Raw genomic sequence first — 22951 nt, 5'->3', positions numbered from 1 at the left:
TAAGGTCCCAAAGGTGAGACCTATTGGCTATGCCAATGCTTGTTTTTTAAGACACAAAATTTGTTTTGCTTTCAGCTAATATGTTTATACATTGACAAGGGCCCAGTAACTCCCACGGAAATAGTTTTACAAAAACCATGAGAAAACAAATCGAGTTTTGACAAAGCCAAAAAGGTTGGCGGCCATTGCCAGTCCTATTGGCTTTGCCAATCCTAGATTATTTATTGTACAGTTCAGTGAACTCTGATCTAGTCAGATAAATCAGGGCAAAGACACCACCGACAGAAGTCAAGCCTGGCACAGGTAAACAACTTTTAGTTCATCTTCCTCTTCATTTCAACTTCTTGTGGACTCTGTTTTTCATGTTGTTGACCAGGCACAAACATCTTACCTTATTCATTCAGGAGCGACCCCAGCTGAACAATAACTGGGGTTTGTGTAACCCGATGCTGCCCCACATTACTTTACCTCAGTTCAGCTACAAATAAAATGGCCGTCAAAACACTTTTAATGTATGCTCCACTATACATACTTGCACAGTCTAAGGGTAGCTAGCACCTCTAGTCTTGACCCCAGTTCTTCCCGTTTTGGTGCCCTACCTCTCAAGTATGTTATGCCGCATTAGCACAAACATACTACAAAACAGCAACCGGTCACAATATATTTATCTTTGGGCATTTTCATCAATTACTAATACATTTACCGAGAAGTGACAAAAACAGATTAGTCTAAAAAGTTGTTTGTCTGTAAAGATAGTTCTTCTGTGTGGGTATCCTCTTTGATACACAAACGTAGACAGACTACGGTCTACTGTAAGGGATATCTTAAAAAACTCACACAATTGTACTTTAGGTATTTTGTTCAGCATTCCACTCGCAGTACTCACCACAATGACATGACATATTTTTGGTAAAGGCCACAAAAAACAGAAATGATTATAATGGCGATGTAAAGAAAGATAGGGGGAGTTTCTGAAGCCTGTCTTACACACATACACATGATCAGAACAGCTGGTCAAGTAAAGAAGATCTAATCTGGACACTGTTGAATCATTCCTCAGGTGGAGAGAATCTTGAGGAGAAGCTGACTAACTTGAGCAGCCACATCACAACAAAGCATTCCGTCCTTTCTGACTGTAATATTTCTTTCGCAATAACTGCATTTACGTAGGTTTTTATGTATTAATTTAAGCAGCATATTCTTTTGAAAATTGTGAATTTATTTCAAGACACTAAATATATTTTATTGCTATTTAGAACTTCCTGTTTTAAGTCTCTCTCTGCTTTGCCCTTAGTATTGGGAAAGACCACTCAAACCACACCTACACCTTTGATCTCCGATGCTTCCCTGAACTCTCTTGATTCACGTGATCTCTTCTCTTTTCCCCTCTTTGGTGTGCCCTCTTTGAGGTGCATGTCCCACTTTCTATATTAAAGTACCTAGCCTCACTACTTTCAATCATCTTCTTCCCTCCTCTATAGTCCCTCTTTACCAATGGCCTATTAATTATGTTTTGGCTAGTATTGGCTTTTATCAGTTCCATCAGAATTCCAAGTTTTGTGGCATAAACACTTGGCTGGCATTTTTCACCTGGAGAATTGCACTGCTAGAATCAGGCAAAGTCCTAGGTGAAAAATGGCAGAAACAAATGCGGGGATTAGTATGAAAAGACAGAGTCCCACATATCAGTCCCTCAAAACATGCAATACAATGAGAAATTCCAAGCAACTTCTTGTCTTATATATGGATTGGAAGTCTTAACATCCTTATTTTCTGGGCTTCTCAATGCTGTGCCTATGTTTCTACACAGGCAATCTAGAAATCTTTCTACAGCGTTTAGCCTTTGTATTGCTCAAAGGTATAGAAGATCAAACACACAAAAGGGGATTGTAGGTATGCTTGCAATAAGTCTAACTAACCACTGGCAATAGCTTGGTTGGCATTCTAACCCACTGTTCCTTAGCCCACCATGCCACATCAGTTTGGACCCAGCAATACTCAAATGAATCTTCACCCTGCTCCAACAGGAACAGTTCAGCCCAAACCGCCAGACCAGGTCCCCTCCAAACCGAAAGCAAGCAACCCAAGACCGCTTTCGCCTGACTGGGGCTCTTTGATCGGGTGTAGCGTGGTGGCACTCTTGTTGGTCACAGACTAAGGGCTGCGGCTGCACTTGATGCACAGAGTACACATGACTCGCACACTATGATAGGGATAGCTGGACCCACAAAATATAACCGCGAGATTCCAATACCCGCAAGGAAAGCCTGGCAAGCCGCAACACTAATAAGAAAACAAATATTGGTAGAAGGGAAAGCTTGAATTCACCATAACAACTGGTAAGCACTGTGTAGCACATTTTTCCGGATTAGATATAGTAGCGCTACAGTATATAGTACGTATTATCGGCTGGATGGAGACTCGTCAAACACCACTAATGACAAATAAAGTAACTCGTAGGAAACAAATGTAAATCTGCATGGGCTGAACACCCAAATCAAAATCAAACCAGCCACACAATCCAGGAGGCTGCGAGTACAAAGGCATCAGGACACGGTTGGGTCATGGTGGCCCATCTTACTCTGTAGGGACCCCCCCCCCTCCCCCCACCTGCAGCCTTTATCGCATAAACTCAGCAATAAATATGAAGATGGATGCAAGTGAGCTCAAGTCACACCTGCGGGTCTAGAACCACCTTTAAAGTTTGCAGAAAGACCTCGAGACCAGCTCTTTCTGTGAGAACTTAGTGCTCCGATGTTAAATGGGAGAAGCTTTGCTGATTTACTGCTGGTGACGACGAGGTTGCCAGGGTATCGTTTGTATATGTAGCTCTGCCATGACACCACATCTTCGCCATGCATAATCATCACTCTCTTCCAAAGAACCTGTCAAACAAGTGGCATCAAAGGGCCTCCCTGCCACAGGGAAGGGAGCCCTGCTGAACGCCCCATCCATCCGGCTCTTGTTTTCAAAGCTGATCTTTCGTCTCATCTCCGACACCGGGGTTTAAATAAACCAAGGCAGGCGTGCAGTGAAAACAGGCTGACGTTATAGTGAAAACACATTACATCTGCAACCTTATCCATCACACTAGTGTTACTTAAACCGCTCAGTTACACATCGGCGGCGAGGATACGATTACAGACTCGCCAAGTATCTGTGGCCACACAAAAAAAGTCCTCACAGCGGGCGATTCAAATCAAAAGATGACGCTTCAGTTCTGTGCAAAGGTTGACAACACATCCGAGCTGGAAATAAAGATTCGGACACCCAGACTCGTGGGATATTGAGGAATGGGGTTTGTACTGTAGTTTTTGTGCACCCCGCCCACTCAGTACTGTGCCGGCTGCACTGCCCCACTCAGCCTCAAGTTAAGACACTGGAGAAGCTCACGAGCGTCCCAGAAGAGAAGCCCCTAAAGTGACAAGTGGGAGAGAGAGCACCCCTTCCAGCCTCGGCGCAGTGCCAGGGTCACGCGGTGAGGCCTGGCTTCCTGGGCAGGTATAGCGCACACCGCCTCTCGCACTGAGCCCTCCAGGCACCCACCGTGGCCTGCCCGGTGCAGCCCCAGGCCAAAGGAAGTGCCAACTAGCAGACATCCGGGGACCAGCAGAAGCGGCGGCTAAAAAACACAGGGATATTTCCTTTGAACCAGTCGCACCCCAAACAATCGTCATTCACTTTCTGGTGTTTAGTGTTTTTTTAGGGTGCCACAGGCGGACTTGCAGGACACGTCAGAGTGGGCACAAAGGCCCACAAGAAAATCAGTTCTGTGCGTTGCTGGTGGGAATGTACTTTATAGCGCCAAACATTCCAGTTCAAATATTTACTCCACTTAATACTAACGACACACTCCGCTTCAAAGCGCTTTCAGCAAGTCAAGCGTGGCAAAGAATGAAAATATCCAGGGTGATAATAAGGATTGCAGACAAGACTTTCTAGCCCTTGCCTAGAACCATTAAATTGGTTAACAGTAACACCTATGATTTACAATAATTAAAAAAATAGAAAAAACTGTAATATGAAAAACTACAAAACCCTGCTATTATTTTTATTAGGACACAGGTGGCTGCCCCTAGGCTGGGGCTTCCACGAAAGTTACTTCAGGTGTAAAAGAAGGTAAGAGCCAAAGCCAGGATGGGCTGTATGCCCCATCTGACCTCCATGAAGTCTCCGACCAGCCATGCCTGCATGGGAGGCGCTTCCAGGGGGCAGAGCATGATGTGTGCTGATTTCTTCCCGCAAACCCATTGTATCTCATGGGGGCAACAAACCCGGTTCTGAGAGGCCCATGGTACGCGCTGCCAATACTATGCAGAATAGTTCACTAACTAAAGTCTACTGGACAATGTTTGTAATTCTCTAAATATCCTGCACAAAACTTCCAAGCAGAAAAAAGATTCTAGAAAGTTTTAGAAAAGTAAATAAAAACAAAAACTGAAATAAATTGGTATGTGGTTCTAATAGCAATCCTATATGTGCTTAGGTTTAACCAACATACTTCCAGGGAACACTGAGAATATGGCAGACCTTTCTTATGGATAAAAGGCTTGCCCACACTCGTGACACTCCAGATCTTCGATTCCCAAGCTATAGCGCATTTACTCACACCACAAACATACCCTCAATAACCCACCAAAGCCATCTTCTTCGTTCCTGATCCCTGCTTACCAATGATCGACTGCAGGCAGCCAATCACCTGTATTACCTATTGGTAATATTACATCTTTCGGTTTAGAACACTGTACCTCTGATGTTGTTCATAATTATGTGAATCGGCTTCCTTATTTTAATGCTTATAGATGTAACCATAATTTCTATGTTGCTGTATAGCTCTAAACTATGTTGTTTGACAACTACTGTACTTTTCCCGTGTCTTAAAACTGCCAAACTGATTTCTCCTGAACATTGTTCAGTCACCTATTTAGGGTTTGGCAATGGTGTACAAAGAGCTACTAAAAAACATGAATGGCGTGGAGATGAGTGGGAAAACAGCCCAGGGTCAGTTTCACAGAACAATGTGAACACGGTCACTAGAACGTAGACTCTTGGTAGACACTGCACGTGCGTCTATAAGTGAAGGCGCGGGTGACCAGGGCAGCTGGCTTCGTCCTTCGCCCCATCTCCCCTCATTACGGTGCGGAACGCGGTCGAGACTCAGGTGAACGGGGCTACATTCATGTAGCACGGCGAGCGGGACTGTACTGATAGACAGAACATCTGCTAGAAGCACAATGGCGCAAAAGGGTATTCCCTCTTTCCCCAATCAAATCCCATACCTTCCTAATTTCCCCTTTCTGATGCTCTGGTTTCCATCTAGAGCAGATCATAAAACATTTTTACTGCACGAGAAGAGAGTGGATGAACTGCTGTTTCTTTCCGGCTTCACACAAGTTTTAGTGACGCTATTAACAGAGCATGCAGTCTTTTAAAAAGGTAAATAAACACAATCAGTTGTTGGGGGGGGGGGGGGGGGAATGGGACAGGCCCCACAAAATTCATGAGCAGATAATTAACCAGATGGTTCCGTTTTTACAATTTTCGATGTAAAGCAGCATTCATTTGCTGCTCCGCAACAACTCTCCAACTCACACGGTTTATATATCGATCGTGTATTCAAGTACACGTGCAACTTTTGGAAAAAATAAATCTCTTTCCTACATTATATTTTTATTGGCGTTCAAAGGTGTGGAGCTTCTATTATGGTTCTACAGGTTGTCTCCAGGGATCTGTCCTTGGCAGGCCTCTCTGGGATTTGGGTCCAGAGATTGCCAAGATAAAACAAATATATGCACTATATACACACACTGAGCTTTTCGGTCATCTCTTTTCACCCACTGGTCTGCTGCCGTTTTATTCACAGTATGCTTGCACCTACAACAGCATACAGCTTGGGTACAGGGTCACTTCAGCCACTGGCATACCTGTGAGTGACAGCATGTTTTGTTCTTGCACTATGTACACATCCGCATAATAAGTAGTCCCATTTTGTGCCAGATACCAGCTGTACAATGTCTGCTTTTGCATAAAAATATATACATTGTGCAACTGGACAATGCTTGTTTTTGTACAATGCGTGCCTTCATGTTAAAATCATTCACAAACAAAAAAAGTGTTGCTAAAGCCAAAAGGTCGGTCACAACTTCAGACCTACTGGCTTAGCAAAGCTTTTTTGGTGTAGATATATAAACTGCCACTCATACACACGTGTAGTGTCGTACACACTTGGAACAGCAGTTGCAGAGTAGAACATGCGATGCTCCTTTTTGCAGCCGTGTTCCGGTTCAAGTTCTGAAAGCTGCATTTGCAAACTAGAGGGGAGCGGACGATGAACTCCACGGCTTTGGACAGCTAGTCGATGCAGAAAGACTGAATACTGTTACATGGGCTTGGCACTGTGTGGATGTTCGAAGGGCAACTCCAACTTTTTGGAGAGAATACTACAGTTTACTGTTCCATTCCTACATGTATTGCATGTGGTCTGAAACAGGAAAACTACATTTTGGACGTGTCCCTTGAAATTGATACATTTGCTTCACGAGGTCGAAATAGTTTCTAATTGGTGATAATCGCGGTTGGATATGCATCACCCTCCAGCACTATGGGCCAAAAGAGCACCATGGAACTTCACCCACAATATCTGGGTGAGGTGAAAGCATCAGTTTATCATGGCTTCCGCATATTCGCGTGGCCAATCATGTCTTGGCGGTAACTAGTAAGAAGCAATTCATTCACTGATAGTTTGGCCACAAAGCCTCCTAACCAATTGTGCTCTTAGGATCAGTAGTGATGGAAACATTCTACTCTTTAGGAATTTAAAGCCAGTATAACCTTGAAAAAGCATTGGGGAGGTTCCCGTCTAGAAACAAATGTGTATCGGTGCCTGGAATGCTGGCTCTGACCTTCATCTTTAGAGGAAGGGGCAACAGCCTTCTTGAATCCTGAATCAAACAATTCCTTCCCTGTTGCTTTGCGATCTCTGTAGCTTGTGATCCACTAGCCCAGACAATTCATATTGCCTGAGCTTGTCAAGATGGATTTGTTATTCACCTTTAATACGGCTGAAGCTGAGGTGCTGATCTAGTGCTGCAAGTCTCAAGAATGAGGAAATGTATTACTCTTTGGTCTAGTGGGATAGAACACAAAAAGTAGTTATGGATTCTCTTACATCTCTGCTGCTAGCCGGGCCGTAGTTATCTGTGATGTAACTTGTTTTAATGTTGTTCAAAGTGTTCCCACTGAGGTCTTTGGAAGACGATATTAGTGCCTTTAGACTGCTCTGTCACTTGTATGCAGATCACACTGGTATCTTATGCTCAATGCTTCTTCCGTCCATGAGTGAAGGCATTTCTGGATATAGTACACATGCCGAAACAAAATGCCTAGCTCAAGCAGTGGCTGAAGACATAGCTGGAGCACCAACTGATTCTCAGTTAATCCCTCAGAAGATCCTTTGTCCACAGTACACAACCTGGTCTTGTTGTTCAGCTAAAGCGGCGGGCACAGCAGGAGCACCAACGGCTCTCAGTTCAAACACTTGTGTTGTCAGGAGTACACAAACTGGTCTTGTTGTTCAGCTAAAGCGGCGGGCACAGCAGGCGCAACAACGGGTTCTCAGTTCAACCCCTTGTGTTGTCAGGAGTACACAAACTGGTCACGTTGTTCAGCTAAAGCGGCGGGCACAGCAGGCGCAACAACGGGTTCTCAGTTCAACCCCTTGTGTTGTCAGGAGTACACAAACTGGTCTTGTTGTTCAGCTAAAGCGGCGGGCACAGCAGGCGCAACAACGGGTTCTCAGTTCAACCCCTTGTGTTGTCAGGAGTACACAAACTGGTCTTGTTGTTCAGCTAAAGCGGCGGGCACAGCAGGCGCACCAACGGTTCTCAGTTCAACCCCTTGTGTTGTCAGGAGTACACAAACTGGTCACGTTGTTCAGCTAAAGCGGCGGGCACAGCAGGCGCAACAACGGGTTCTCAGTTCAACCCCTTGTGTTGTCAGGAGTACACAAACTGGTCTTGTTGTTCAGCTAAAGCGGCGGGCACAGCAGGCGCAACAACGGGTTCTCAGTTCAACCCCTTGTGTTGTCAGGAGTACACAAACTGGTCTTGTTGTTCAGCTAAAGCGGCGGGCACAGCAGGCGCACCAACGGTTCTCAGTTCAACCCCTTGTGTTGTCAGGAGTACACAAACTGGTCACGTTGTTCAGCTAAAGCGGCGGGCACAGCAGGCGCACCAACGGTTCTCAGTTCAACCCCTTGTGTTGTCAGGAGTACACAAACTGGTCACGTTGTTCAGCTAAAGCGGAGGGCACAGCAGGCGCACCAACGGGTTCTCAGTTCAACCCCTTGTGTTGTCAGGAGTACACAAACTGGTCACGTTGTTCAGCTAAGGCGGAGGGCACAGCAGGCGCACCAACGGGTTCTCAGTTCAACCCCTTGTGTTGTCAGGAGTACACAACATAGTCATGTTGTTCAGCTAAAGGGGAGGGCACAGCAGGCGCACCAACGGTCCTCAGTTCAACCCCTTGTGTTGTCGGGATTACACAACACAGTCATGTTGTACAGCTAAAGGGGAGGGCACAGCAGGAGCACCAACGGCTTCTCATGTTGTTAAGCTACAACGGAGGGCACAGCAGGAGCACCAACGGGTTCTCAGTTCAAACACTTGTGTTGTCTGCAGTACACAACCTAGTCATGTTGTTCAGCTACAGCGGAGAGCACAGCGGGAGCACCAACGGGTTCTCAGCTTAACCCCTTATCTTGTCTAGGGTACGCAACTGCACCTTTGACACACAGACACAAGTTGCCATTACAATTCAGAATTGAGATTTACCACATCTGCACTGTAACTCAATAAAAATGAAGTAAATCAACATACAGTGACTTGTTAATGTGTAATGAACTGAACCGTCAAGATGTCAAAGTGCCATTCTGACGCTTACCTCTTAGACCTGTTCATCTTTAATTCTGCACTTTCAAATCAGTCAACTAGAAATGGGGCTCACCTTTGATAGAAGAGAGTATTTCCTGGACCTTCTGCGTTTCATTACGATCTGGCCGGCAGCTTGGCGTGATCTCCAACACATAGTCTGGGCCATATTCTGTGAAAAACTGTAGAAGTGAATGTACAAAAGACAGTGAGGTGACAGGTGTGAGAGGAAGACGTTTAGAGACCATGAAAAGAGAAAGAAAATGTAAGCCAAGGTAGGACATAATCATTAGGTGGGGAAAGGGGGGACAAGACAGTAAGGCCAATGGATCAAAAAAAGGGGAGAACGATGTGTTTTTGTTCCAGAAGAAGTGGAAGAGTTAGAACAGTAAAAAGCATATGTGAGAAATTAGTTGGAAAGTAAAGAGTAGCATATGAAATGAAATAATAGTTAAATAAATGGGGGAGAAAAGGGAATACAAAAGATGGAGAAAGAGATAAAAAATAAAAACAAAATAACAGGTTCATGACGAAAGAATCGATAGTGAGAAATCTATTGTACTTTTGTATAATCTAAATTACTTACAGTTACCTACACGCTCAAAACATACTGTTCAAATTTACATACCCCAAAGCAGCTGTTATATTTTCCATGAAAAGTTTAACTTGTAAAATACAAACACACAATGAATGACAGAAATATATAAATAAGGAGATACTGTTAACCTTGAATTGGCAACAGATGCCTCTCCTCCCCCGCGCCCACCCGTCACCGCCTGCAGTAATGCACCCCAGAAGGGTATGGCAGGGCCAAAGAGCTGGCATAAGTTGCACAACCTTTCCATCTCAAGCTCCCTGGACTGCATCCGGGTTAGGATGGCAGGCGGCCGTCCTATCAGATCGCTCTCTCTTGGCCAAGCTTGTGAGAAGTTAGTTGATATGGTTTTAGTTCTGGTCCCTGTAGGCTCTGAGCATGACAAATGGTACACTGGAATCCCTCTGAGAAAGACCAAGGATTACGATGCATTTAACCTGCAATTATTTGGAAGAACAATGCACCACTATCTGAAACACTGTATTTACTGTGGCATTGGTTTAGTGCCTTCTCCCATCATGCGGCTTCCTGAAGCATATGCCCACACCAGTAGCAAATTACATTTTTCGGAGTGTGTGGCAGGAAATGTGTTGAGGATTGTTGTCAGCCTATGTGGGGAGTGTTTTGGTAAGGTGAGCAATTAGAAAGGGCAGGAGATAATAAAAGAGGCTGATGAATGTTACATCAATTGAGGGAGCGGGCAGGAAAGATGTGGGAACAACCTCCGATAGGTCTAACGTCGCATCTTTCAGGTCATCCCCAATATTACACATGCATATGCATCCGATGAGGGCTATGGAGCAACTTTTTTGGATGCACATACCACCCAAACTCAAGACTCACCACACATCACCCCAATCACAACATTATGGTCAGCCCGCCCCCTACACTTTCAAATCTCAGATTTCCCATATCTAGGCTTTCATCGGACAGCCAACAACCCTCTATACAACAACAATGGCACAAACCGTTTGTCCAGTCTTACCTACAAATGGTCATTTGCAAGACAGCACATGCTACCCAAAACCCTCTCACCATCATGCACACAACATGGCACCAAAGCCATGTAGCTAGCAATGTGCTCCCAAATCTACAAATCTGCGGTGCACCATATACACTGCAGAATAAGCACAGACAAAACTAACATAGGCTTACCAGACGAAGAGTCCTTCGCCACATTCACGTAAATACATAAAACATCACACAGATTTCCCTACATGAAACTCATTTTAATGCCACACTAAATAACAAACATTTGTGAAACTAAACACTGAACAACATGTCAACTAACCTAACCACGCACAACACCTTCAATCAACTTACACTATCAAACGATGGTGCCTCCATTTCCACACAACAGTGTTTCCAGTTGAAGAAAAAGCCACAGTGCCCTAGCAATGGTCGAGAGCTCAATAAAAGTGGCAAGAACATAAGTCGTGACAATGTTGAACAATGACCAAGTGCAAGATTGGGTTGTAAGTTACAGGGTGGCACAGGGGGTTCATGGGAAAGAAGCAGATACTTTGCCAGGTCTTTCATGGCCATGTGGGGAGCCCTGAGCACCGCCTGAATGTCAGAAAGTGCACTGAGATCCAACAGGAGAGCATTCCAATGCTGGGAGAAAGGAGGCCAAGCGTTCACAACTGTGATGCTGATCTTGGAGATTCGGACAGTGAGAAGCAGGTGCTGCGGCCAGGAGCATCGCACACACATTGGAGAAGAGATGCTGATATTGTTTGGAAGGTAGCAAAGAACCAGGCCAAAGACTGCATTGAAAAGGTGCACAGGGAACTTAAACCCTTGATCTGAACCAAGAGCCAGCTCGCCTGCTGGCAATAGGGGCAGGTAGGGCTAGATGAGGGAAGGTTTAATAGTGTGCATGATCAGGTTTATGGCTCTGTCATGGGGCAAGGGAGGAAGGGGTAATGAAAATCCTAGTGCAGCAGTTAAATGTTTTCAGAACTAGCAAGTTAATCAAGGTAGTGGCTGATTAAAAGACCCTGCTTTGGCAAATTTTCCGTATGCTTATGAGTTTAAAATGGAGATGATGATTTTGAGAATTTAATATGGGTGTCAACATGCATACCATGGCAGAGAGGATGAAGATTTCCAATGGAAGGAGGCAGCAAGAGGCAGTGATATAGTTGCCCTGGAATAAGACAAACGGATGATCTCCCTCTTGGCAGACTCAGTACGTAGGAGTGGAGTATCCCCCCATGGACAGATGGCTTTGCCTCAGTATGACGTTGCACTGGAGGTCAGGTGGTAATGTGGAAAAAGCTCTATATTATCCGTCACTAGGTGGTACGTTTACTTATTAGGCAGGCATAGCAGAATTTACTTGGATTTAGTTGCAGTAGCAGCGAGCTGTTGGTTCCAATGATGCGCAGAGGGTGGTTACATTGCTCTAGCATGTCATCTGAGGCAAGAATGTTCATGCGGTTAGAGCCCACTTAGAGGACACACGATTATACAGAATGCTTTATACAATTTTCTTTTGTGCAATGAACACGAGTGAAAATTTGAATCCACAAGGGATACTTTTCGGGGCTACTAGTCATTACTTGACTATTCAATGTATTTTTTGGCACCCTGTGACACGATATGCCCTCTCCCTATTTTTAGTGTGATGTTAAGGTTACTTAATGTTGTATCTCTTCACTTTTAGAAAAAGTCACATACATTGATAAAAAAACTAACAGGATGATGCTGAATTTGTTTGCTAAATTCTAAAAGTTGAAGAGTACTTAGAAGATAACGCCTGGTTCTGAGACAGTATTGAAATAGCTGTATTTTGTGTTTAGCCTTGAATTGCATGAATAGGGGGCATTGACAATAACACAGGAGAGGCTATTGCTGAGGTGGAAGCAATGAAAAATGCGTAAGGAGTGATCTTTTCCAGGAGATATATGGGGAGAGCCATTCTGGCATTTATACACAAGGCCAAGGTTCTTGAAGGCATCACTGATGGCTGCTTGCAATTCTTGAATTAAGAACATAAAAGGCTTATTGCCTTGTAGTTTGCTCAAAATGTTGTAGGCCGCCCTTGCCCTTACCCTCTTTTCGAGGGCAGCTGAACCAGCGGTCATCTAAAAGCACGGCTATTGTTTTCAACACCCTGCTGATGGGCAGGCTGACAGCACAGGGAGTTGGAAGTGCCATCATTACTTGGATAGCCTCTTCCTTTGCTAACTGCACTCAAAGCATAGCAATTGATTAATTCACCTCTTCACCACCGGTGAGAAGGGCTCTTTCAGGGACCATCTGCAAGCCTTGTTCTGCATGTCCTCTGGCAAAGCTAACTACTTGTTTTGTGCTGTGCCATTTCACCTTTGCAGGTGACATCCATACACTGTCTCACGCCAATAGCTGGACCACAATCCCCCCAATGTTCTTTCAAGACAGACTAACTTTACTGCTATCTACTTGTGGATGGATGTATTTTTGAGGCTTTTAATGTAGGAGATTAAGAACAGGTGTTCCCTTTATGAAGACTTCCTTAGGGTAGATACTCAGTTAGCCAGACAGGAAACCTCCCCGCAGACAACCCAATGTTTCGCTTCCTGTTGAGACTTCAAGCCCTCCACTCTCGAAAAGTTTATTTAATTTATCACAGTATAGGGCCAGTTTTGAGTAGGCTTATGGTATTTTATGGATCATTTCCAATGGGCTAGTCTACGAAGCTAAAGAAGCCTGTGTCGAGGTCTAATCCCAACCATCACAATGGACCCTCTTCTTAAAAGAAGCTTGTCATTTCAAAACATGACTTTCCCCTACTTCAACCCTTATAATCCTTGTCTGCTAAGAAGAATTTACGTAAGCGCAACACCACAGTTACAAAGCAAACTTATCGGGTCTTATTTATAAAAAACATGTGGGAAACATGCAGTGATTCACGCCCTCACTTGAACACCCTTTTACACTTTTTTCCAATTTACATTTCCAGGAGTATGCCTGCAGAGGTACGCCGTTCGCAGGTCTCCAGGTGCACACCTGGAAAAGCCATGAGACGTTTTTAGCTGTAGGAATTTTTACGAACCGGCACTGTACACCCATTACAATTCCAAACTGGGAAAAGCCAGAGCTGATGCACACATTAAATTCTGTTTTCTTTTTTTAAGTATTGGAAAACATTTTATTAAGTTCCTCTTTTCCTCATGGCAAATGTTTCATTCCAGCGCTTTGAAGAAGGAAGTCTATGACATTACTAGGGTAGGAAATAGTCACAGAGCAGTTTGTGACTGGCAACAAACTGACGTGCCTGCAGGAGTTTGAAACTCATAAAACAAAACACACTTTGTAATGCTCTCTTCCAACCCCTAAGATTTTCCATCCAGGTAATTCTTCGCAGTGTTGGCATACAGTTAAGCAATGTTTAAATGGATTTACATTGGCTACGTATCTTTTCTGAGAATATCTAGAAGTCTTAAACCCAGACATTTTCATCCATAAACATATGCTCATAGGGTTCACAGACTTCAAAGACAACACTGCAAGCATAAAAGCATACCTTTTGAGGGCCAGCTCCAAACACTCCTAGAGTAAGTATTCTTCCACATAAGGGACGCCTAGTGGCCACTACAGTCTCTCAGCTTGCATGCATAATGTCCATACACCATAAAGGACTATAGTTCAAGACTTTAAGCGAATCATAGCTCTGAGCAAAGTCCTAAGCAAAGACCTTTAGCCATATAAACAAACCTCTCTGATGCTCTCTATAGAGAATCCATGAGTCGCTAGCATCCCATGTTCCACTAGGTATGTGAATATGAGAAACGTATATATATAATATGCCTATTCGAGGCATCAGCAGGTCACACAGACGCTAAAGGATACCAGTTCCTTCTCCTAGAAAATAGTTAGACGCCCGCACATCTTAAGAGTAAGTATTACATAAGATTTGATAAAATATGCCCTTTTTTTATAATGATGTCTAGGTATGCCTTGTGTAGGAAGAAGCATCTCCAGGGTACACCCTCTCCTTAAGGTGCATTCCTGGCATTTACCGGAGCACCCGCAACAGTTTCATGTCCTTTACGTTACTAGGCGCTAACAATGATAGGACACCCGAAGTTCAACCATAAAAAGAAAGAGTTACTTCAGTTTTTTCAGGCAACCGCAGAAGAACCTGAGCAAGCAGGAAGAAGACAAGCTGTCCTAGAAACAATGCAAGCATCTTAGAGAAATACGTTTTAGGTACCAAAATTTCATAGGTTGAGTGCAAAATCCTTAAAGAAGACAAATGGATAGGAAAGTGGAAGAGCTGGAGAAGGTCACTGACGAGATAGCACACTTTTAACTGGAAAGGTAATTGGACCTACAGGAGTCTGGAACGCTGGCTTTGGAAAACTGAATGGCAAGAAGATAGAATTAAAGCATTGTTGAGAGAACTTAAGTGAGTGTGGTCTTTGGGAAAGAAAGTTAACGCTACTCCTTCTCATGCAGTGCACTGAAGAACGCACGTGAAATAGTGAGTGTGGATGAAATTATTGTGGTCACTGTAATTTGGACCAGCAGCAACCCAAAAACTGGTTAAAGCTCTGGAATAAGATGTCACCACTACCCTTCATCAGTACAAAAGTGTTCAGCTGGACCCAATAAGACTTGGATTTTGCTGGTATCAAGACTACATTCTCAACAGAACTTGAACCAGAATCAACTTCACTAACTGCATGACCATGGAAGCAGACTGAATGCAAACCAACTGCCTGACGCTCAACTCAGACAAGATGGAAGTACTGGTCTTCAGCGCCAAGACCTCCCCACAAGGTTCCATCTGGGAGCCATCGGAGCTAGAACCAACAACCACAGACCACAAAAAGAATCTAGGGATCATTCTAGATGGCAAGCTCAACATGAAGGCTCAAGTCAACGCAGCGTGCACCTCCTGCTTCCACATCCTACGCATGCTGTAAAAGATCTTCAAATGGTTGCCTCAGAACATCAGATGGATCATCACACAAGCACAAATCACCAGCAGGCTGGACTACGGCGACACTCTATGATGTAATCGCCAAACAACTCCTACACAGGCTCCAGACCATCCAGAACACACCCTCAAGACTCCTACTCGACCTCCCACACCACACCCACATCACACCACACCTAATGAAGCTTCAGTGGTTCTCCATTCACAAGCACAGCCAATTCAAACTTCTCATGCACACAATCAGAGCTCTGTACAACACAGGAGCAGAATACCTGAACAGCAGCATACACTTTCACCAACCCACCAGATGCCTAAGCTCTGGCTCACTCGCACACGCACCGCAAAAGCAAAACTGGAGGTTGCTCATTCTCTTACATCACACCCAAGATTTGATTTGTCCTCCCGCAACACATCGGAGCCTCCTCCGCACTTATTGAGTTTTGCAAAAAGATGAATACCTGGTTTTCATATAGGCACCTTGGGGCCACCCACCTACACTCCTTGCTCAAATGCCTGGATACCCTCTTAGGTGAATAGTGCGCTATACAAATCAACATAACATAAGAAAGGTGTGCAAATGTTTGCAGGGTTTATTCATTTAGTTCTACATAGGCAGCACTTTAGCATTTGTGGGGTTGTTAGTGTCTCCACTGGCCAAGCACCTGTTAGCAGCCATGGACCTGCACCCGGCCTAGGTGTCTATTTCCATTTGCAGGTCTCCTAAACTCTGCCTGAACTGCAGCAAGCAGACTCCACTGGCAAACTCAGCATACCTTGGAAATAGTGTGTTGAGAGACGTGCCTACAATGGTAAAGTTCACAAGTGTAATAGTTGATGTAAGCCAGAGGAAGTGAAAGATAAATTATTAACTATCAACAAACTGGGAACAGAATAGAAAGTCACAAAAATTTAAAAACACGATTGGTGCGACATAAAACAAAAACAAAATCGGAGGCCTGAAGGGAAGGGGCACCGAACCCACCAACAGCCTTGTTTCAGGTTAAATTGCTCTCTAAATAGATAAAAAGAGAAACACAAGGAACAGCTGTACATGCAATCGATAGTCAGCAGAAATGCGGTAGTAAAGGGCTATGCGAGTGCTTTTTATCATTTAAAAATGAAAAGTACACTGACTGGGACTCATCTTGCCCCATTCGAGTGCCCCAAGAGCATGGATGTCAAAGAAGATGGCAGTATGATTGAAAGGAAAGGTAATCTTGCAAAGGTAGTTATGGAATATAAGGCTAGGATCTCGATTGCTATGTTTTAGGTACTGGTACCGAGGGAATGAAGCCGAGGAGGAGTTATAAACACAGATGTTTGGCGGCTAAAGGGCTAGTAAGGGCTGCATCTGCTTTTCTAGTGCACTGTGCCCCTTGAGTTTAAAATAATTTTTGGGCACTGGATGTCTGCTGGTGACATACCCAACAAACAGAAATTCTGGAGAACAAAAACTATTTATGTTGAGGAAGAAAGCAGATAAAGTGAGTACAAGAGTGATTTGTAAGAGGTTGTGAATATTAATGAGCTTGAGGTAGGATTTGAAACTCCACTGCCGTCAAGGATTGCCGCCAACACATCTTTTGCATCAACGCACAGGGTTACCATTTTCAGGCGATACCAAATGACTGAGATCTGTAAAACATTGTGGATTCATTTATATCAATACACTCAGTGCTTTAAATGGGCCGTACTGTCAGCACTTCTCTATTTTGAGAGGGAAAGTACCTCCACTTCTCAGCAGAGGTGCAATACTTTTAATTGGAGAGTACTGTTACTTCTCAGCAGCACCAAGGTACTCTGGTATAGGATATCAGCACTTCTATATGTCCATTTCAAGCCCCTCATGCACCGATCAATAACAGGAAGGTGACCTGCTCAGCGCTGTTGTCTCTGACGCAGCTCGCCCAGGGCAACCACAGTTCCACCCTCTCTCCCTGGGTGGAAATGGTTTTTACGATAAAGGAGGAAAGCCGACACTGAGTTACACTTTTGCCCATCCTACTCCGGGAACTCAATGGCGACCTTGCAACACCAAGTCCAACGGCATGGCCTATTTAAAGCAAGAGGAAAGGCGGTGAAGACAGGAAGTGCTGGCCCAGTTTCGCTACAGAAGTGTTGACAAGCCGTTAAATCAATGAATAGTTCCTTGCCAGCCTGGTGGTGGAATAAAGTTCAAGCGCATTCCAAGGGCACCAGCCACAGCGCGCACGCGCACATGCGCACTCAGACAGAAACGCAACAATAACAGTATGTTTCCCTTCAGATAACTCCATGGCTGAGTAAACAAGCTGCTCTCTTTCCTATTGGAGCTTGCACCATTTTCCCACCATCAGACGTCCCATCTGCTTCCAAGGCCCTGCCAGACGTGTCCCAAGCACAAACCAGCTCGGTTAGGACAGGAAATAACTTGCTTGCTTTGAAATGCCCACATGCTACCCCGGTGTTGGATTCTTGACAACATAAAGCTCTTTTGTAACTGCTCTCAATCTCATCCACCAGTAACTTTCCATTCATCTCAGCTTTTCAGCTCTTGTCTGTAATTAAATACTTAAGACGGCAACAACTAAATAGCTCTTCAAACTCAATTTTATATTTGTGGAACATTTTTTACAGTAGCAGAATTACAGATACAGTTAAAAAATGGGATGCGGCTGTAAGCACCCCAAAATCAGGTAGCATGGTTTCTTGTCTGCCGCGGCCAAAAAACATCAGAACTATTTGTGCCTTTTTGCCGATTGCTCTCTGCACCTTTTTCTTGGGCAGGGCAAATGGATGAAGACACAATGTGATTTAAAAAAAATATATATAAATTGGAGTCGATGTTTTCCACTGCTTTGAAGCTGCGTTGCTTTATTTTACAAAATTCACCAATTGCACCATATCTATCTGATCTGTGGTCTCCCCACCCAAAAATGTGTCTAGATCCTGCGAACCCAAAAGCTGCTGCCTCATTTGTGTATGTGTATATCTACAAACATCAGTCGAAGATACTAGGACCAGTTGATCATGATGTCAGAGAGAGTTAATCAATGTATCTGTGACTAGTTTACAAGGTGGGCAGCAAGCCTCAATGGTCAAGTGGAGACTATGGGCCTTCAAGTCTCCTTGCTCAATTCATGTATCTTTAGAACTGACCATCCAGCACCCACATTAATACATGGTCTACGGGTGAAGCTCAGGTTTGTGAGGCAGGGCAGACAGGTTCCTATTCTAATATATGAACCTAATATGCCTTTGTAAGGACCCAGGGTGTTGCTTATAATAGGAACGCTCCTCAGAAAGAAAGTCAAGAATAACCTGTACCCGGAACTAGAATTTTTTATTTTTACATTTGTTAACGTTGCTTGATCCAGTGCCTTCTGGATTTGGCAAACGTTGGTTAGGCCTGTAGATTCCTGCTCGGATACTGGCCTCTATCTCTCCAGGGTCTCTGGTTTGCTGCAGCTCCAATACCATTCGAGGCGAATTACTCAATGTTTAGTAGTGGATTGCAAATCATCATCTCTTAATGTGAGGACTTTCTCACCCGAGTTTCACACTTCTGCTCTCTATCTTACACTTGAACCTTCTTTCTGGATTATATTTATCTCCTAGGACGACGTCTCTGGCAGAACCAAAACCAAATTCTGTGTGGATTATGAAAAGCCTTTTGACTGACTTTTGGACACTTGGTCTAATCTCCAGCATTTGAGTCCCTTCTGCAGAACTTACAATCATGTACCTCTATCATTACAATGTGAGGGATAGAAGAGCTGCCTTCATGAACCACGCTTCAACACCCTCCTGCTTGCTGCTGAGAGGCTTGAGGAATGGAAAATACTAGAAACTTCACAAAGTAAAGAGGAATGCCAAGAGTCCCAAATATTTTCAGTTCTGCCACTGCTCTCATGACCTGAGTGTGGCAAAGTGCAGAGTCACGGGTGCAAGGCATGTTTAGCAGCTGCATAGAGGTAACTGGATGCCCACAGTGACTATGAGTTTGGACGTCAGAGAGACAGGGTGGGGGGAATGGGGGGGAGGGGGGAGTCATACTAAAAGACTCCATACACTTCAATTTCAAAATGTGGCAAGGCACTACGTGGTCAGACAGAGGACTTTCTTTAGAATGTAGAACTTTTTGTTCCCTAACAAGTCTCTCGGCTACAGAAGGCCCTCCATGACTTAGCCCCATTCTCAGGTGCCAACTTTGCTCCTGAAAAAGTACATTTTTAGAAATTTTCAGTTAAATGAGATATAAGGGCAGGCTTTATAGCATGTACGTGGGTCTGGTAGCTTGTTTCGTATCAATGCAGAAGTGGACCTCCCAGTATCCAACTTTAAGAACTCTTTTGAGAATCTCTTAAAAGCTATAGTTTTAAGAAGGCAACAGGCCCATAAAAAATTAGCAGTTCTTGATCGTAGGGCTTGGAGTCATAGGATGCTTAAGTGAACTCAAGGCTGAGAATTTCCACAAGATTTTTTCTGTGCTCTTAAGCAAATACGTGTTAATCCGTCTGTTTAAACAGCTGTGAGCTGCAAACGCAAAGCAAATGTTCTACCCAAGGATTCCTAATACTGTTCCTCATCCCTGGATGAAGATGTTCTTGAACACAGCCATGCAAAACAGCACAATACAAATTCATGCCTGCCTACTCTTAAGAGTTATATGTCAAGCATGGGACTCCTAGATGGCGAGGTCATGGCCTTCTCATACCTTCCAAAATTCGTGACTCTCCATTGAGTGAGGTCATCAATCCAGGGAATTTTCTCTCCAATCATAGAGACAGGAGAAAATTCTCACACTCTCTGAAGGCTAGCGTGCCTGGCACCATGCAGAGGAGCCGGCTCAGTTCCTTTTGTTAAGGAGAGATGACCCCAATATGAAGAAGGTCTTTGAAGATTGTTGATACTGTTACTTGTCACTGCTGATGGAACAGGCTTGATAGTTCCTGCAATTATAAAAAAATGCAAAACTGAGATTGGTCCTGCAGGAGGATGTGTGAATTTTTTCAATGGGACTAAAAGAGGGGCGTTTCGGGGATCTCTACCAGGGACATTGATCTGACAAGCCCCCAGCTTATACCGGCAAGTTCTTCAGTGCCTTCTTGGAAAGCTAGGAAAAATGCAACCAAGTCAAGCATCTCACATTTAGCACAGTCTTTATGTTTTTTTTACCCCTGGCCACAGTATTCATATGTCCAGTCCAGAGATCATCAGGAGAATGGCAGTTTGTTTGCTGTCACTAAGGGTGGCTAGGATCTGCCATTCTTGTAGTGTAGGCAAGACAAAATAAAGTTCCTGATTATATTGGAAATATGAAAGTAGGCATTGTGATAGAACTCCTTGTGTCAAGGAATGTTGACTTTTGGCATTCATCTTCCAGCTCTCGGATACAGCCACTGCATAGGTTTTAGGCAGATAACAGGCAACAGCATTGCCATGCATAGAGCCTCGTTTTACACGAGTCTATGAGATGTGTCAGCCCTTTAATTGCAGCTTTCTTTTTTTAACAAATCACATCAAAGAGGCCATTAGAGTAGTGGTTCTTAACCTTTTGACTTCTGTGGACTGCCACTGAATCACTACCGGGGACATTCGCCTAAGCAATTTCTAAGACTTAAACAGTAAAACAATACAGGAAAATATAGAAATAAGTATACCTCAATCAAATACATTAATTATTAAATATTTTATTTGCAAACCAATGTGCAAATATCAACATTTTAGTGGGAAGGTTGGAGCTTTTCAAAATTTTAGTTTATTTCTAAACAATAAAGCTATATTTTACACTCTAGCATATTACTATCTTTTTTGCTCCAGATGCCTACGCTATTTGTGTCAGCGCATAATTTAATGTAATTTAATTTAATTTAAGCCACCAAACGCCAATACTAGATTCGGTTTGCTGTGCTTGTGCTGCTCCCATTAATAAGCCCTGACTACTTTCTAAAGATTTTCTACTGGCATGTGCCCAGTCGCAACCTTTGGTCCAGTGCAGCCAAATTGGTGCTCATCCCTAGAATCGACAAGGCTCAATGGGGAGGCAGGAGCTTCTCCCACTCTACCTGTAAATTGTGGAACTTCCTGCCTTTCCAACTAAGATCTCAGTCCAATTTTCTACAATTTAGGAAACAGCTAAAAACCTGGCTATTTTCATCTTACTGAATAGGTCTCAGTTTTTGTTTGATGGCTCTCTTCTGGACGCTAGCGCCAAGACTCCTGCAGACATTTGCATGCCATATAAGATTTTACTGATTTACTTACTTGTTGCTGAAAGCGAAATTCCAGAATCTGGAAGGCCCGTGAACCATAGGTAACCCAGTGAGGGCTGCAAGTAAGTGTGTGTTTATCGTGGGAACAATCAAGGAGTACATCAAAGGGGTCATCCAAGGGGCACAAATATGCCTCCAATCCTCCAAAGTGGTCCATGTATGGGCCACAGATGACCATACAACATGATTGAGACCACTGTCTGAGAATTACTCACTGAGCATCTAAAACATCATCCAGGACAGGGACTATATCTTTGAGGAATCATCCCTTCCTTCAGCAATCGGACAAAGGGTCATATTGTTTCATAGGGTCAGTTCAATTAAGGCATCAGTGGCAAATTCTACTGGAAATTCTTTAAACTAATTACCACTGTAGCAAACTCAGACATGCACCTAATTGTGTAGATCATGGAGTTAAAAAGCACTCCTACCTTGCCTCCTATGGATGGGTTTACTGGGACTAACATCACTGGAAAACACTATTAGGTGAAAATTAGGCTTAATTCCACTGATATTGCTCTAAGGTGCCATCTGGTCCTAAGACCCCAAGTGTCAAGCCCTCATCCTAACATAATTTTGATGTTTGACGAGTCAACACTTATGGTGCAGAGACAAATGCTGTTATGAGAACTATGAACGTACACAAGGCTTCCAAACTTGAAGGTGGTCGCGTGAAAAGAAGGACTGACTGTACTGCGGAGCTCCTCTGCTTATTCACAATGCAGTCTCGCAATACGTTTGAAGCAGCAAACTCAAACAGAAAGATTCACTTCAACAGCTTGCTTGTGAAAGTCCTTCAAGGACCGCTGTCAAGACAGGCATGCTCAGGCTCCAAGCAGGGCAACAGATTCTACAACGAACAGGCTCAGAGTGCTAGAACTGAAATAAGCGACATCGTTTGAAGAAATTAATAAAACCAGCAAAGCAAGAAGCAAGAAAAATGCACGAGGAACGTGACAGGTGCAAAAAGTGTGCATATCTGCAAACCGGAAGTAAATATCTGCAAACCGGAAGGAAAGGACCAAGGTTGTGAGGAGATAACATACGTGAAGACATCCATCTTTGCAGTCTAAAATGGAACAGTTGCTTTGCAAGAGATGTTTTGATGCCCTTACCTACATACAGGATGTGACACAAACCTGGAGGAAGGTGAACGGGATGTGCCCGTACCAAGTACATTGATACCGGCTCTTCATTACAGCTAGTAGAGCTCAGATGTCTATGACAGCAGAATTCACCACACGAG

The 22951-nt window shown here is 43.9% G+C and overlaps 1 protein-coding gene across 7 annotated transcripts in view; it reads right to left on the bottom strand.

Moving 5' to 3' along the window:
* The window catches only part of HDAC8 (histone deacetylase 8), an 841291-nt gene that overhangs the window by 13970 nt on the left and 804370 nt on the right, over positions 1-22951 (bottom strand). For all 7 annotated transcript variants that reach the window (XM_085630743.1, XM_085630746.1, XM_085630745.1 and 4 more), the window contains one exon: positions 9004-9109. In XM_085630743.1, coding sequence (XP_085486869.1) covers positions 9004-9109 — 106 coding nt within the window. The remainder of the gene's footprint in view (positions 1-9003; positions 9110-22951) is intronic.

This window comes from Triturus cristatus, chromosome 10 (assembly GCF_964204655.1).
Source record: "Triturus cristatus chromosome 10, aTriCri1.1, whole genome shotgun sequence".
Taxonomy (NCBI): Eukaryota; Metazoa; Chordata; class Amphibia; order Caudata; family Salamandridae; genus Triturus; species Triturus cristatus.
The sequence above is the reverse complement of the archived record's forward strand: the minus strand, read 5'-3'. Positions and strand labels throughout refer to the sequence as shown.